General features: G+C 50.2%; 1 protein-coding gene across 2 annotated transcripts; it reads right to left on the bottom strand.

The window, feature by feature from the left end:
• Window positions 1-10,563: 10,563 nt before the first annotated feature.
• PYCARD (PYD and CARD domain containing) lies at window positions 10,564-11,781 on the bottom strand. 2 transcript variants are annotated; one of them, XM_079761121.1, is made up of 3 exons: window positions 11,465-11,781; window positions 11,184-11,231; window positions 10,564-10,848 (listed from the first exon to the last, which is right to left on the bottom strand). In XM_079761121.1, exons 1-3 carry the CDS (start codon window positions 11,739-11,741, stop codon window positions 10,592-10,594), a joined length of 582 nt encoding a protein of 193 aa, XP_079617247.1. In that variant the 5' UTR covers window positions 11,742-11,781; the 3' UTR covers window positions 10,564-10,591. The 2 variants fall into 2 exon arrangements, with proteins under 2 accessions (XP_079617247.1, XP_079617248.1); XM_079761122.1 differs by lacking the exon at window positions 11,184-11,231.
• Window positions 11,782-13,636: the final 1,855 nt, after the last annotated feature.

Below are 13,636 nucleotides of genomic sequence, written 5' to 3'. Positions count from 1 at the left end.
TTATAGCCAGCAGCAAAAAGGTGCCTGGGAGCCCTGGTGAAAAAGTGCTTTCCTCTGTTGAAATGGTCAAATATGCTCTTTGCTGTCTGTTCTCTAAAGAGTTGATTGGTTCATCGTGAGGTCTCCCCTGACCAGGCAGAAGCTCTGGCTTTACCCTCCCTACTGGGTGGGGGTGCTCAAAAACCAAGAGTAGGCTGAGTGGCTGAGCTCCCAGGCAATGATCTGAATTGGCTAATTGGACTTGGTCCATGTGAGAAGCGCTTGGATTTAGAGCCAAGTTTATAGCAGTTCTGTCCTTGGTGTGGCCAGGCTGTTTGATCTCTCCAATGATTGGTTTGAGTGGCCTGATCTGGGTCTCAGAAGTTTGTTTCTGCCTCACCGAGTAGGGTTCTGGGGTTGTGGTTTCTTGGTCCCTGCTCCTAGGGGTAGAGGTCGAAGATCCTTGTGAAGCCTGAGTACTGAGTGGGACTGTTGGTATTAAGTTCTTAATGTCCTTTCATGGGCTTCAGTGATACTGGCTAGCCCTTACATAAAAGGCATCTGATTAGTGGGTAGATCCATTGTGGGGACCTTTCTAGGATGGATGTAGACAAAAATAGCAGAAAATGTTGGTTTTGAGGAGCTGGTTCTGCTGCCAGTTCATTATTATTGAAAAAATCTTAAAGCACTAGGTGCCTGGCTTTTTTGATGATTATTTTAATTAAATCTATTGAATTGCTTGGCTTTTTGAATTAGGATTGGGATTGGGACAGGCTAAATAAAGGTGGGTGGGAAGAGGTATACTATAGGTCTGCTTGTCCCCTTTGATTTAGTTTAGTCTTTTTAGCTTTCTATCACATGCTGGGCCTGGCCAATTTTTTTTTTTTTTTAATACTGATTTCAGAGAGAAGGGAGAGAAACATCAATGATAAGAGAAAATCATTGATAGGCTGCCTCTTGCATGCCCCCCACTGGGGATTGAGCCTGTAACCCAGACATGTGATTGGATCGTAACCTCCTGGTTCATAGGTTGATGCTCCCAGGCCCAGCCAGGTTTTATTGATTTGAATATAGGGCTGAGGTTAAGTCATTGATGGGTAGACTAACCAGGAGTTAAGGTCTAGGGTCCAGCCCCTATGAGACTCCACTTCATCCAGGTATGTTTGCTCCAACTTGGTCTCTGTCTCTTAATGATCCACCATGGGCTGTGATCTCACTTCCTATACTGCTATGCATGGGAACGAGGCTAAATTCGGTGGGGTCTCATCTGCAACCATTCCTCCCCAGTCTAATTGGGAGGAATTTACAGAAATCAGGCTCTCTCTACTTTTGGACCCTCAATATGTAGAAAACCTTTAATTTTTAACTTTTCTTTTCGGAAATAATTTGACAGTTTCCACAAAAATTGTTGTTCTTGGTGTTGGCATATAAGAACTGAGGAACTGTCCAGTGGATCTTGCCAGCAGATTTGGCTTTAGGGCTTGTAGAAATTGTCGGACTGTCAATACTGTGGTTTTAGAGGGGCTTTTGGAGACCATTGAATCTAAAATTCCTATTGTTTGCCCGATTGGCATGCTCAGTGGTTGAGCATTGACCTATCAACCGGGAGGTCATTGTTCGATTCCTGGTCAGGGCACATGCCCAGTGTTGTGTTCTTGGCTTGCAGGCTCCGTCCTGAGTGTGGGGAGTGCAGGAGGCAGCCAACCAGTGATTCATCATTGATGTTTCTATCTCCCTCTCCTTTTCTCTCTGAAATAAAAAATAAAATACTCATTGTTCGAGGCCAGGAACAGGCAGGAAAAGTGTGTTCCTCGTGAGCAGGAATTTGCTGATGGATAGTGCTCTCAGCTCCTTGGGTTGTAATGTGGCTTTAGCCCTGGTGCTAGAGAAAGGGAGAGCCACCAGTGTGGGAACTGGAGACGGGGAAGGAACTTGGACTGTTGGCTTGAAGATTGGGGATTCCTTGTGCTCTAATAGGGGACCAAATTTAGGTGGCTTTATGTGGGGGAATTCCAAGGTGGGGGTGGTGGTGAGTGGGGTGCATGTGGGAAAATAAATCCTTGAAGGGAGCAGGAGTCAAGCTTTTCCACCCAATACCGCACACACTTCAGGCTGGCAGTGTTGCTCAGTTGCCTGGATTCCCTGTAGCTGTTCAGTGTAGTGTCCTTAGAGCTTGGCAGCCTCTTTAGGGTGGGGGCGCTCTGTGAGATCTAGGCTTTTTTACCTGCCCCACCCCCTTAGATTTTGAAGGAAAGCTGGCCCCTCCTGTGTACTGTCTCCAGTAAAAAGGCAAATCCCTGTGTGGGAAGGCCCCTGCACACCTGACTCCAGTCTGCGATGGCAGGGCCGAATCCTCTAGGCAGCTGTGTGTCTAAGGTGAAGACACACGTGAACCGCTGGACAATTTTGTTGGCATTTGGGTTCTAATTCAGTATGTAGGTCCAGGTCGGGTGCAAGCTCTGGTGCTGCTGCTGCTGATTCAGTAGCATACTTAAAGCCACACATTCAAGTTCTGCAGAGACTTCTTTTCTGCTAATTCCCTCCACCTTTCCTGTGACGGGGACCTTGATTGTACAGAACTTCTTAAATATATTTTTTTTTATTGATTTCAGAGAGGAAGGGAGAGGGAGAGAGAAACATCAATGAAGAGAGAATCATTGATTCGCTGCCTCTTGCACGCCCCACACTGGGGATCGAGCCTGCAACCAGGACATGGGCCCTGACCAGGAATTGAACCTTGACCTGGTTCATAGGTCAGTGCTCAACCATTGAGCCACCCAGGCCAGGCTGTATAAAACTTCTAACAAACAATGCTACCTAGGTGTTAAGGAAAAGGTAGGGAGGGTGGGATCTGCATGTGGGTTTTTTCCTAATTAGCATAGGCCAGCCAAAGCTGTCTTTTCTGCTTTTCCCCCAGTTATGTGATGCTTAAAGATGTGAGCAAAAAATTAGATTATTTCAGATCATATTCTAAACCATTGGGGAGCTAGAGACATACATCTCAGAGATAATTGCTAAAATTAATGTACTTGCTTTGGGTCAGTTGGTATAAATGATGAATTAAGCCCTAGTTTCCCTGCTTACAGGTGAGGATGTTGGGGCACAAACTGGCCTTGAGTCTCAGCTGTGAGAGGTGGAGCAGGGATTTGAATCTGGATCCTTTGCTGTGGACTTTGTGTCCTTCACCACTATGTGGTGCTGTGTGGAGAGTGGCTAGTGTTCGGACAGATTCAAGCCTCGGACTGACTTGTGGCAAAGCCACATACAAGTCCCAGCTTGGAGGGCAAAGCTCTCCCAGCACAATTATAGCCAAAAGGCTGTGGTTGTAAGCTTGACCTTATAGTCAAACCCTGCAGTCCTAGGTAGCTAAGGGATGTGGGCTGCAGGGGTGTGCAGCGAGTGCTGCCAAAACAAGGCTTGATAGAGTTCAGAGAAGGCAACAACAGGAAAGAAGCAGATCTGAAACTTACAAGAACATGGCAAACATCTTGCCCTTGTTTTGCTTTGTGTGATCTGACTAAAGATCCTGCTTACAGGCAGGGTCACTGTTTCCTCATCCAGGCCCAGTGATCCACCTGGTCCCAACTGTATTCTCTTGTCTGTTTTCTTTAATACTTCACCGCCCCTCCTTAGGTTCACCCCTGGCCGTGCTGGATGTGGTTCAATGCTGTGTTTAAAGACTGGTAGAACTCAGTTCTGCTGTGTCCATCCTCACGCCCCCCCCCGCCCCCGCAAAAAAAAAAAGGAAAAGGGAAGCTCCCAAGAAAATTTTTTAAAAAAAAGTATTTTATTGATTTTTTTACAGAGGAAGGGGGAGAGATAGAGAGAAACATCGATGAGAGAGAAACATTGATCAGCTGCCTCCTGCACACCCCCCACTGGGGATGTGCCTGCAACCAAGGTACATGCCCTTGATTGGAATCGAACCTAGGACCCTTCAGTCCGAAGGCCGATGCTCTATCCACTAAGCCAAACCGGTCAGGGCCCAAGAAAGTTTTTAAACTTAGTTTCTCTTTTTTCTCAGGCCTACACTGGTTTTTGTAGCCTCTATCTGTTGTACAAGGAAGTGTTAGCTATGGCCCCATCTCATGAGAATCGTAAGGTTTCTGTGAAGTTTAAAAAATATATACTGTTAGACACTAGGGGTACACAGTAGCTGTCATTCATCGATTATTTTTTATATGCAAGGCACTTGCACAGAGGTTGGGAAGATTTTTTTTTTTTTAAATCACACAATATGTGTTGTTTTTTAAGAGCATGGGAGGGAGAGAGCCATAGATGTGAGAAACATTGATCAGCTGCCTCCCGTACTCTGTACGCCCCAGCCGGGGATCCAGCCTGCAACCTAGGTATGTGTCCTGACCGGGAATTGAACCCACAACTTTTTTGGTGTATGGGATGATACTCCAACCAACTGAGCCACCTTGTTGCGGAAGATGTCTTTTTATGGGGCTCAGTCTCATTACAGTCCTGTGTGAAAATATACCATGACAATATGGTTTGCTTTACACAGATTCTATAGGAAATGCCCTGGGGCCCAGAGGAAGGCATCCAACAGCTATGGGCACACTAGGACAGGTAGATTTCAAGATGTTCAGAAGTAAGGGACCAGCATTTGCTAGGGCACAGGGTGTGAACAAATAGGGATGCTGGACCATGGGGTAGGTGGAGAGGAAGATGGGAGAGGTTGGGTAGGTTCTTACAGGCTGGGCTTGAATGAGAGTTTAGGTATCCTAATGTTAGAATTGAGAGTCCATTTCCATGATCAGTTTTGATCACTCAGGCCCTTGAAAGTGATAGATTAGAAACAGGTAAGACATTAGGCATAAACCAGGTGGGGCCAGTGAAGTTGAAAGCAAGGCAATTGCAAGACTGACTAAATCTAGGCTTTATGGAGCATGATAGGATTTCTGGTTAGGCTGCTGCTGTTGCCACGTGTACCGGTTAATGTTGCGGATTTTTTTTCAATAGGTGGATGTTGATATATATGCAATCTGATATGTATGCTATTTTGTTTTGACAACAAGCTTCAAAACTTCATATGTCAAATTTGCTGAAGGTGTTAACATCATAGATATTTTTACACTTAAAAATGTTGAAAAAAAAAGTTGAATTTTGTGCCAGAAAAAGAACATTTGCGGGAAGTTTTAATTCATTATTTTGAAGAAAAGTGCTGCTGAATACTTAGGGAAGCTTATGGTGAACATGCTCTATCTCAAGATACTTGTGAACGCTGGCTTAAATGCTTTAAAAGTGATGATTTTGATGTGAAAGACAAAGTCCAGGTCAACCGAAAAAGTTTGAAGAAGACAATTACAAGCATTATTGGATGAAGATGCGTGTCAAACTAAAAAACAACTTGCAGAAAGATTAAACGTTGCTCAGCAAACAATATCCGATCGCTTACAAGCAATGGGAAAGATTTTAAAGGAAGGAAAATGGGTGCCATGTCAACTGAATGAAAGACAAGTGGAAAACGGAAAAGTCATCAGTAAAATGTTGCTTCAACGGCATGGAAGAAAGTCTTTTTTGGATTGAATTGTGACTGGCAATGAAAAATGGATTTATTTTGAGACTCCCAAATGCACAAAATCATGGGTTGATCCAGGTCAACCATCAACATCAACTGCAAGGTCTAATCGCTTTGGAAAGAAGACAATGCTCTGCATTTGGTGGGATCGGGAAGGTGTATGGTGTATTATGAACTTCTAAAACCAGGTGAAACCGTTAGTACTGATCGCTACCGACAACAAATAATCAATTTAAACCATGCTTTGATCGTGAAACAACCAGAATGTGCCAGAAGACACGGCAAAATAATTTTGCTTCATGATGACACACCATCACACACTTCAAAACCAGTTAAAGACACGTTAAAAGATCTTGCCTGGGAAGTATTAACCCACCTGCTGTATTCACCAGATTTTGCTCCTTCAGATTACCAGTTGTCCCAATCAATGGCACATGCATTTTCTGAGCAGCACTTCAAAATGTACGAAGAAGTGGAAAATTGGGTCTCTGAATGGTTTGCCTCAAAATAAGAATTCTATTGGGATGGTATCAACAAATTACCTAAAAGATGGGGAAATGTGTAGCTAGCGATGGACATTACTTTGAATAAACCACTTTTGATGTTTCTCTTGAAATTATCGTGTTTTTTATTACAAAATCTGCTATTATTAACTGGTACACCTAGTACAGGGTCGGTAAAAGGAGGACAGATTCACTCTTGGAAATGGTAAGGTCCTTGTAGAACATGTGATTGAACATATCTCGGGTTGAATAAGGCTCGAGAAGACTACTTGGTAGAAGAGGGTTAAGGATGGATCAGCATTTTATGGGTAGCTGGCCAAAGAAAGGACTAGGGCATGGGGTTCTGAGGTGTTGGGGCTGATTCCCACCTTTTGGGAAGCTTACGTTTTCTCCTGGAGTCCCAGGTAGCATTAGCTATCCCGTTTGACAGGCCACATTGTCCCTTCTTGGTAGATTCCTCCTGTAGCTAACCACTTGTTTTCTCCTATTGCTCTGGTGACCCAGGTCAGAATAGGGAAATGTTGCACAGACTCAGAGTGAGATCCTACATACACCCCTAAAGGAGTGTGTGTGGAGAATAAACACTGCATTTGTGTCATCTAGGTGAGGGTATTGAATTGAAATCTTGTAGCTTTGTTCATTGTGGGTTAGTGTATCATTTTGAGTGGCACAGAACCAATCACCTTCTACCCTCATACCTGGATCCCTGTTTGATTAACTCCCAAGGCGGCTCCTCAGGGTCTCCTGTTTTGCATACTGGTTACCCCAGCACTTCACTGCTCTATAACTAGAAATAATTTTGGTGCAACGTGTATGCAGGTTGTCGTCCTAGGACCCTGGTTCCCTAACAGTCTCTGGAAAGGCTCGTTAAGTGCTTTTTCTGGAGAGAGATAGTTGGCCCTTGAACAACATGGGTTTGAACTGTGCAGGTCCAGTTAATAAGTGGAGTTTTTTCAGATGACCTGCACAGTTCAAATGCAAGTTGTACAAGGGTGGACTATGCTTTGGAATATCTGTATGTGGAGGGCTGACTTTTTTTTTTTTAACCTTTTTATTGCATTTATTGGGTGACATCTATCTATATGAAAGGCTAATATGCTCATTGTCCCGCTGCCTGTCTGACCTGTTGCTATGACGCTCACTGACCACCAGGGGGCAGACGCTCAACACAGGAGCTGCCGAGCTGCAGTGACTCGGCAGTGGTGGTTCTCGGGTGATGTACCCCGAAACCAGAGAGGAGGGAACCCGATTCCTCGCGGGGCCACATGATTCCACCTTCAGCTGTGGGTTTGTTGCTGGGGGACTGTCGGCCCTGAATCTGGTTTACTGCACACTTGCATTTGTGTTCCACACCCTGTACACCCTGTACTATGACAGCAACTTTGCAGAGTGCCCTCTCGCACTTCAAGACCCCTTGGGGAATGTCAGAGAGCCAGTTTTGGCCCAATCCCTGCAGGCCAGGCCGAGGGACCCCCACCTGCTGGAGAGATCCCCGCTCATTCCGCAGATGCTGGGGAGGGACCACGGGAGGTTGGCTCCAGAGTGTGTCTGGCCAGTCTTGCCCAGTTCTGCCCCGCTGGCCACCTTCAAATTAATTTCCTTTCAATGTGCACAAATCCGTGCACTGGGTCACTAGTTGGTTAATAAAATTATATAGGTTTCAGTGTATGTATCATCTGTATATTGTACTAGTGGCCCGGTGCACGAAATTCGTGCACATCAAAAGGGGGACCCAGAGTCAAGTCCCCACCCACCCACATGTGCCTCAAAATCACGTAAGACCCAGACCTGGCCCCCCCACCATTGGGTTAGATCCAGACCCGGCCAGTCCCACCCTTGTCAAGCCCCGCCGGGCAGGGGGCATAGCCTCAGGTCCCCTGGCCTGGCACCAGGATGGGGGGCATGCCTTGAGGTCCCCTGTCAAGCCCCGCTGGGTGGGGGGCATAGCCTGAGGTCCCCATCAAGCCCCACTGGGTGGGGGGCATGGCCTGAGGTCCCCATCAAGCCCCGCTGGGTGGGGGGCATGGCCTGAGGTCCCCTGGCCTGGTGCCAAGGCAGGAGGCGCAGCCTGAGATCCTCCAGCCTGACGCCAGGGCAGGGGGCACAGCCTGAGGTCCCCTGGCCTGGTGCTGGGGTGGGGGCACAGTCTGAGTTCCCCCAACCCAGCACTGGGGGTGCACCTTGAGGTCCCCTGTCAAGCCCCGCTGGGTGGAGGGTACGGCCTGAGGTCCCCTGTCAAGCCCAGCCAGGCAGGGGGGCGCAGCCTCAGGTCCCCTGGCCCAGTGCTGGGGTGGGGGGTGCAGCCTGAGGTCCCCCGGCCTGGTGCAGGGGTGGGGGGCATGGCCTAAGTTCCCCCAACCCAGCACTGGGGTTACACCTTGAGGTCCCCTGTCAAGCCCCGCTGGGTGGAGGGTATGGCCTGAGGTCCCCTGTCAAGCCCAGCCAGGCAGGGGGGCGCAGCCTCAGGTCCCCTGGCCTGGTGCTGGGGTGGGGGGTGCAGCCTGAGGTCCCCTGGCCTGGTGCCAGGGTGGGGGGCGCTACCTGAAGTCCCCTGTCAAGCCCCACCTGTTGGGCACAGCCTGAGGTCCCCCAGCCTGGCCCTGGGGTGGGGGGAGCAGCCTGAGGTCCCTTAGCCCAGCACCAGGACAGGAAGCGCACCTTGAGTTCCCCCGGCAAGGCCCACTGGGCGGGGGTCTCGGCCTGAGGTTCCCTGTCAAGCCCTACGGGGGCGGGGGAGGGTGTAGCCTCAGGTCCCTGCTGATTGCTCGTTAAGGCTCCTTATGGGAACTTAGCTTCAGCTGTGGGTGCAGTCATCTTTGTGACGGAGTGATGGTCAATTAGCATATTCCCTCTTTATTAGATAGGATTGTGTGTTTACCAGCCCAAATCAAATCTCTTTCCATCACCATTCATCCCCCTTGACCCTACTCTACCCCCTCATACCCTTTCCCCTGTGGTTATCACCATACTGTTTTCTGTGTCAGATTTCTTTTTTGTTTGTTTGTTTTTTTAATCCTCACCCCAGGATGTTTTTTCCACTGATTTTTAAAATATATATATTTCATTGATATATATATATATATTATATATATATATATTTTATTGATTTTTTACAGAGAGGAAGAGAGAGGGATAGAGAGTTAGAAACATCTATGAGAGAGAAACATCGATCAGCTGCCTCCTGCACGCCCCCTACTGGGGATGTGCCCGCAACCAAGGTACATGCCCTTGACCGGAATCGAACCCGGGACCCTTGAGTCCGCAGGCCGACGCTCTATCCACTGAGCCAAACCGGTTTCGGCTATTTTATTGATTTTTTACAAAGAGGAAGGGAGAGGGATAGAGAGAAACATCGATCAACTGCCTCCTGCACAGCCCCTACTGGGAATGTGCCCATAATCAAGGTACATGCCCTTGACTGGAATAGAACCTGGAACCCTTCAGTCTGCAGGCCGATGCTCTATCCACTGAGCCAAACCGGTCAGGGCTGATTACTTTTTTTTTTTTTTTTTAGAGAGCGAGTGAAAGGGAGGGAGGGAGGGAGGAGGAGAGACAGAGAGAGAGAAGCATTGACTGGTTGCCTCCTGTATGTGCCCCAACCAGGGGCAGGGAGGGAACCTGCAACCAAGATACCTGCCCTTGACCAGAATTGAACCCAAGACCCTTTGGTCCGAGGGCCGACACTTGAACTGGAGCCAAACGGGCCAGGGCTGATGTGCTTTTTTGTATTTGTTTTTTGGGGGGCTTAATCTCTTCACTTTTTCACTCAGCCCCACAGTTCCCCTCCCCTCTGGCAGCTGGCAGACTGTGAATCTATTTGGTTTTTGTGAGGGCTGATGAGTTTTATATGGGGATTTTAGACTTCGTAGGAGGCCAGCACCCCTAACCCCCATGTTCAAGGGTCAACTGTATGTACTTCTATTTCCTTTAATTCCACCACAAGAAGAAATATCTACTAGAATTCATAAAGTTTTGCTTTTGTGATTAGCATGTTTTCTGGGCATACCCCTTCCTCCAGGGGGTGGCAGGGAGTCATTTAGCCTGCTGCTGTCAGTGCCAGAAGGAACCCTAGAATTTTATTTGGTCGCTTGTGGTCTTCCACGTTTAGATGCTACTGTCTCCCCCTGAAAATTGCTCTAATTGTACAAGTACTCTCTCCCATGGAAGAGGCAAAAGAGAAGCTCTGCCAGCTAGCAGAGTGCCTGGGTTCAATGCCTCTGCCACACCGGCTCCCGCAGTCCAGACCCTTTGTGCACGCCCCTATAACACACTGCAGGGCCAGCTGGAGTCTCAAGGCGGGCTCTCTCGGATAGCACCGGAGGAGCCACTGAATGGCGAATGAAGGAATATTCATTCGCCTTGGTGACAGGCAGGAAGGGTGACAGTTTGGGGAGCCTGCTGCCCCACCCTTGAAAGGCAGTGAGCTGCACCTGAGCCTCCGCAGCAATTAGCTGTGTAGCTGAGCTCTGCATGTGCGGCCAGGCTGGAAGCAGGAGAACCCACACAAGTACAGGCTGACTTTTTATTTAAAAAATCACTCATTCTGCGCGTCCAACCCCTGGTAGTTCCAGCTGCTGCCTCAGCTCTTTTCCAGGTCGTCCACCAAGTAGGGCTGGGTGTCCTTCAAGGCCTGAAGGAACAGATCCTTGCAGGTCAGGTTCCAGGCTGGAGCGAAGCTGAAGAGCTTCCTCATCTTGTCTGGATTGGTGGCCTCTGCCCGCACTGCCTGGTACTGCTCCTCCGTCAGGACCTTCTCGTACAGAGCATCCAGCACGCCGTTCACGTCTGTGACCCGCTTAATGAGGGCTTCCCGGTGCCGTTCCATAAAGTGCGGGGCTGGGGGAAGGAGAGGTAGAGCAGATGAGCTGGCACCCAGGGTGGGAACTGGGGCCCGTTCCTGCAGAACCCTGCTTGCTTCAGAATGGCTCTAAATGCACCCTAAGGGGGTGGGGCTCAAGGTGGGCAGCCGGGCTCCAGGTAGAGTGGCATGAGTATAACCTCTCCCCAGCTAGGCTCCGCCCAAGGTGTGTGAGCAGGTAGGTGGGTGGGAAGGTTGGCCCAACCTTGCTCTCTCCCAATGCAAGTGTTTTGGTAACAGACAGGCTGTGCAGGGGCGCGGTGGTGAGGCTGGTGAGGTGCCCAGGCAGGTGAGTTTGGGCGTGAAGCCTCACCTGATCTGGCTGCAGAGGCACTGATCCCTGCTGGCACGGCTCCAGAGCCTGTAAGGAAATGGAGGCCTAAGTGGTCCTCTCCCTTCCTGTGGTGTCTCCAGGCTCTCGGGGGTCCGGGGCCCTGGGGTGGGGAGGCCAGTCAGGACCGAGCGCGGGAAGCCTCCCTCCCCAGCAGGAAGAGCTTCATTAGGGGGTAGGAGGAACAGAAAGCGAAAGAGCCCGAGGGGCAAACGGGGGTTGGGTTAGGCGAGGGCCCCCGGAGGGCGTGGAGGCTGGCTCACCCCGGGCCCGGCCGCGGGCCTGCAGCTGCTCCGAGGTCTCCTGCATGCCCATGTCGCGCAGCACCTGGGCGGTGAGCTCGGCGGCGTACGCCTCCAGGTAGTAGCTGACCAGCTTGTCGGCGAGGTCCACGGCGTCCATGGGCAGCAGTGCCCCCCGCGGGAGGCGCCCGTAGCCGTCGCGCAGGGGCACGGAGAGCAGCTTCAGCTTGAACTTCTTGAGCTCATCAGCGGTCAGGTCCTCCAGCGCATCCAGGATGGCGTCCCGCGTGCCCGCCATGGCGCCGGGGTCCCCTGCCGCCGCGGCTGCGGCTCACCGGGGTATCCGCCGACCAGGAAGTCTCCTCTGGGGCGGGACCTGCAGCTTCCCGCCTTCTGCCGACACCGCCCCTGCCCCAGCCCATTGCCCTTGGGTGGGAGTTAGGTCGCCCCAGACTGTCCCTTGTGCCCCTTCTCCCGCCCCGCCCCCATCCCTACCCCTACCCCCTCCCTGAAGGCCTCCATGTCAGTCTCTTGGCCGTGGAGCGGGGCGCCAGGAACCGATCCTCCAGCTGGTCCGCAAGGTAGGACGCGGGAGACCAGACGGGAGAGGGAGGCGCTCATGGGTGGTGCCCGCGACTCCCGGCTTGCATTAGCTAGCACGGGCCAGGAACCCAGTTTACTGGAAGGCTTAGAATCTTGGAATTCAGATGACCCGAAATCTCCACCTTCCCCTGAACCTCAGCATCCCCTCTCACATGCCAGAGGATGTTAGAATCAGAATCCTAACAGCCAGGACCTTGTAGCTCCCAATTGCACAGACTGGGGAGAAATGAGGTATTAAAAAAAGGGAGGAGAATAGCTGTGTGCACTTTCTCTCTCAGCCTCAGTTTCCTTACCTGTAAAATGGAGGTAACACCCGCTTATCCACTTAGTAAATATTCCAACATGACCGGGGCTACCCAGTGGCTCCTGAAACCTTGTCAAAACTTCCTGGGAGAGCCAGGCTTTGGTCCCAGGAGCCGAGGTTCTGGGGGCGCAATGACAAGAGACACTTGTGATAGTTGAGAAGATTCTGGACGGGAGGGAAAGTCATGGGTGGGAGTCACTCTGGGTGGTTTGCCCCAGATGAGCAGGTGAAAGCTGGGGATTGGAGCCCAAGCTGCGCCCAGAATCCTTAGCTTGCTCTTCACACGGCTGGTCTGGCCCTGTGGATCTCCCCAGCCTTGTCTTGCACCACATCCTGTTCCCCCTCCATCTCAGTTCCAACCACGCTGGCCTCAGTTCCTCAAACGAGCCAGGCTCCTTCGCTGCCGTTCAGTCTCTGCACATGCTGCTCCCTCAGCCTGGAAATCTGTCCCCTCACTCTTGCCTGATAAACTCTTGAGACTTTAGGTCTCAAGTTCAATGTCACCTTCTCAGGGAGACCAGGTTTAGAATCCCTCCCAGAGTAGTTCATAACACCTGCTACTTACCTGTAGCTCTCACAGCAATTGTGAGTGCATTGCACTAACTCGGTGTGTTTAGTACCTGCACATCATGCCTGTCCACATCACTGTCACAGCGACAGCACCCAGAACAGTTCCTGGCCTGTAGTAAGTGCTCAGTGAATCTTCGTGGAATCAATAATGAGCAAACGGGTCTCATGGCTCAAGGGAGGATACCAGTAACTGGAAGGTGCGCCTCTCTTCAAAGAGGCAGCTCCCAGGAGCTGACGGACTGTGGCCTTGAAGCCGTGCAGTCCCTGGTTTGAATTCTGGCTCTCGTTCCTCACTGGGTACTGGGACTCCCTGTATCCCTTTCAGCTGGGCTGTAACAAGCACCATTCCTTCTAGTGATGTGATCCTGACATATTACACATCCATTCATTTATTTGTTTATTTGGCATTCATCTCAATTCATCAGAATGTGAGCTTCATGAGTCCTGAGCCTTAAGAGAATGCTGGTACACAGTAGATGCTCAGTGAGGATTTACTGAGTGAAGGGGTGAATGAAGCTGGGTTACCTGCAGCATGTTGTGTGTAAGAGCTTCCAGAAGGGAAGCAGGGCCCTGCTCCCCATCCTTATAAGTGTTGTCCCACACGGGCTGGGCAGTACTATGTGCCAACACCCTCACCAACTGCCAATGTTCCCTGGCTCATGGCTGTTTATTTTTTATTTATTTAATATATTTTTATTGATTTTTTACAGAGAGGA

This window comes from Cnephaeus nilssonii (genome assembly GCF_951640355.1).
Source record: "Cnephaeus nilssonii genome assembly, chromosome: 2".
In the NCBI taxonomy this organism is placed as follows: domain Eukaryota; kingdom Metazoa; phylum Chordata; class Mammalia; order Chiroptera; family Vespertilionidae; genus Cnephaeus; species Cnephaeus nilssonii.
This window is presented reverse-complemented; position numbering and strand designations above follow the sequence as displayed.

Bases quoted from the DNA above. Each gene is read 5' to 3' on its own strand.
- PYCARD (XM_079761121.1), bottom strand. From the start codon at position 11,741: ATGGCGGGCACGCGGGACGCCATCCTGGATGCGCTGGAGGACCTGACC. The intron at 11,232-11,464 runs GTGAGCCAGCCT...ATTTCCTTACAG, and splicing joins GGCCCGCGGCCGGGCCCGGG to GCTCTGGAGCCGTGCCAGCA. The intron at 10,849-11,183 runs GTGAGGCTTCAC...TCCTTCCCCCAG, and splicing joins TGCCTCTGCAGCCAGATCAG to CCCCGCACTTTATGGAACGG.